The 3,108-nt window shown below is 45.3% G+C and overlaps 1 protein-coding gene across 1 annotated transcript; it reads right to left on the bottom strand.

Moving 5' to 3' along the window:
• Positions 1-524: 524 nt before the first annotated feature.
• On the bottom strand, positions 525-2,012 carry LOC141553094 (tripartite motif-containing protein 43-like). The gene has a single exon (XM_074284981.1). The coding sequence runs from the start codon at positions 2,010-2,012 to the stop codon at positions 618-620; it is 1,395 nt and encodes a 464-aa protein (XP_074141082.1). The 3' UTR covers positions 525-617.
• Between the last annotated feature and the right edge of the window lie 1,096 nt (positions 2,013-3,108).

Genomic DNA, 3,108 nt, shown 5'->3' with positions numbered 1-3,108 from the left:
TAGTCTAGAAGCAATAATTTTGGTCTGGTAAGTGTATCCTTGTCTAATCTATCTAGGTATAGATACTTAAAACTGTGTAACTCTGGGTAATTCGGGTTACCCTCTTTGCTTCATGTCTATCATCTTTAAAATCTACTAAATGACTAGGGAAGGAAAGGGCACATCAGTTTCTCTAATAAGAAAAATCTCAAATGTGGTCAGTCCGAAGTGAATAAAATTAATGAAGAACAACAAAAATACAAGTCAAATAAATACTAGATATTTTCTTCATTTTATATTAAAGAAAGCAAAATGGAAAGTTGACTACAATTCAAGGGGAATGTTTTGCAACATGTTGAAATCTATGGCCATTGTAGTGCTATAAATTCTAAGAGGAAATGAAGCATAAAATTACAGGACCAGATTGCTCAGGTATGATTTCCAGTAATTGAGGAAATATTGACATTGTTAAAAAAAAATACCTGAACGTAGCATAAAAGAATCCAAAAGAGTGGGGATTGAACCCCTCAACTTTCAGGGTGGAAAGTCTAGTCTCCAGTTGCTAAGCAGGGAGACTCTTGTTGAAAGGATAGAGTGAACACAGAAAAGGAGGAGTTGAGAACTCCCTGGAGAAATGATCATGGATAGGAATAGCAGCAAGCTCCAAGATGAGAGCCCACTGCACACACAGTCATGGGACCAGGCTTTGTTCCTGGAAGTGGGGGGCCAGGGGAAAAGATGGGCTGGACGGGGTCTGTGAAGGGAATAGAATGGAATTTATAAATAAGGGAACTTTGGAGTACATTGTAAAAGGCCAGAGTCCCAGGGGAATATTCCAAGAACACCCCAACCCGAGGTAGAGGGCCTTTGATTCGATGGTTCAGTGGCCCAGGATAGGTCTGTAAATAGTATTCTCCTTCTTTCTTGACACAGCGAAGCAAGAAAGCAAAGTCACAGGAGTCCATGTCCCTGGCCCTTTTCCTCCTCAAGTAGGGGGTGTAGATCCCCAGGACCCACTGAGGCAGTTGAGTCACATCCACCTCCCAGTACTGACTGCCCGAGCTGAAGGCTTGCCCAGCAAGCACAGCATGGCAAGAAGGGTCCTCAGTCTCCTCTGGCCAGTCCTCTCTAGCCTTGGCACTCTTGAGGTCCTCAGAAACAGAAACACAGGAAGCAGCTGATGTGGCGTCCATGGTGAGGTCCACTCGGAATCTGTGGAGCATCTGGATCAGGCCAGGGATGGGATATTCTCTCAGTTCTGGGGTGACAGCCTTGGCCCTTTGGGCCAACACAGCCTCGCTCCTCCCCAGCAGCTGCTTGGCATCTTGCAGCAGATCCAGATTGGCTTGGCGGCCCGCTTCCTGCAGCTCTTGCATGAGTTCCTGTAGGCTCTGTATGTGCTGGGAGAGTCTGTCCTGGCTGGCCTTCTGGTCTTGCCTCATCCTGTCAAGGCATCGCTTCTCTTCCTCCATCAGTAACTGGTGAAGTTGGAAGAATTCTCCCCTGATTATCCAGTCCCAGTCAATAGCAGGTCTCTTCACCTGAGCAAGAAGTTGCTCACCTTCCTCCAGATGTTCCTCCAAACGACTATGAATGTGCTGAAGCTCCCTTCTGTATTTGTCAGCAGCCTCTTGCACGGGGGCGATTTTGTGAGCCCCATGCTCTGGGCTTTCAACACATGTCACACACAGGGCTGTCTGGTCCTCCTCACAGAACAGTTTGAAGAGTTTCTTGTGAGTGACACACTGGCTCTGTCCTTGAGTGCTCTGCAAAATCTTGGAGCTGAGCTCTTTGCCCAGCTCAGTCAACTCTGCTAGGCGCCAGTTCACCAACTGGAGTTCCCTGCCCTGGGAAACTTGCCTGCATTCGGGACAGGAGAAAGTTGGGGCTCCAACTCTCCAGCTGGAGGAGAGACAAGCTTGACAGAAACTGTGCCCGCACCCAATGGTGACAGGCTCACAGAAGTAGCCCCTGCAGATGCTACAGGTGATCTCACTCTGCAGTTCCTGCAGAAATTTCACAATAGCAGCCATTCTCTCTCTCTCTCTCTCTCTCTCTCTCTCTCTCTCTCTCTCTCTCTCTCTCTCTCTCTCTCTCTCTCTCTCTCTCTCTCTCTCTCTCTCTGGTGTGCAGCAACCAGAAGAAGAGTCTTCCTTGACACTTAAGGCAGAGCTGAGCACAACTCTCAATGGGAGTCCTTCTGTGGGAGGAGGTCTCTTTTCTGTAGAATCTTTTCCTCTCAGAGCAGGTTTCTTGGGCAGCCTTTTGGAGCCTCCAGCCAAAGCAAAAGTAGAATCTCGAATCCTCTTCTTCTCTCTAATCCTGGCTTGGAGTCTCCTCCAGCTCCGGTCCTTATCCCAATTCCAGAATGCTCTTCAGACTCAATGTTGCCTCTTTTTATCCTCCCAGAGAATGGCCTTGTGGGTACTCCCAGGGGCAGATGGGAACTCCTACAACCAATGAACTTGGTCCTTTTAAAGGTGTCAAGTCCTTTAAATGTGTAAACTCCTTTTCAAAAGTCTAAAGGTGTAAACTCCTTTTCAAGGTTTAAAGGTGTGAACTCTGAGCTAGAGAAATGTTTAGACAACCTGAATTAGCACTTAATAATCCTAACATCTCCCCTTTCTTTTGATTTAGAACACAGGGTGCTCAATGACCTTAGAAACAGGTAGACATAAAATCCATCAATATGGAAGATATTACACATAATGACATAAGTACATGGTAACCTAACACATGCTAGAAGTGATGTAACAAAATAATATGATCAAATAATCATCAATTGAGAATTTAGACATGCCCATAAGTCCATTGTCCATTAGTTAATGTGCCAGAAATCCAATAATTCCTGCACGATTTAAAGTCATATGATAGTCTTCATCAACAATTTTTCATCTCAAGGATGCCATGCTCACAGTTCCTATCTTCATTTAATAAGGTTACATTTCCGTAATTAAAGTTGAGTGAAGATTTCTAATGGCTTTGTGTCCTTCAGCTTTCCTCTCTTTAGATTTGGTTAACGAGTCAACTTCTGCTCTTATTTCACTTAATTCGGGTTTAGAAATAGAATCACAAAGGCTGCATGGCCACTTACTGGGAATGTTACAGGGGGCTTCTTTCTCCCAGCAT

The sequence above is a fragment of the Sminthopsis crassicaudata genome, chromosome 2 (genome assembly GCF_048593235.1).
Source record: "Sminthopsis crassicaudata isolate SCR6 chromosome 2, ASM4859323v1, whole genome shotgun sequence".
Lineage (NCBI taxonomy): Eukaryota > Metazoa > Chordata > Mammalia > Dasyuromorphia > Dasyuridae > Sminthopsis > Sminthopsis crassicaudata.
The sequence above is the reverse complement of the archived record's forward strand: the minus strand, read 5'-3'. Positions and strand labels throughout refer to the sequence as shown.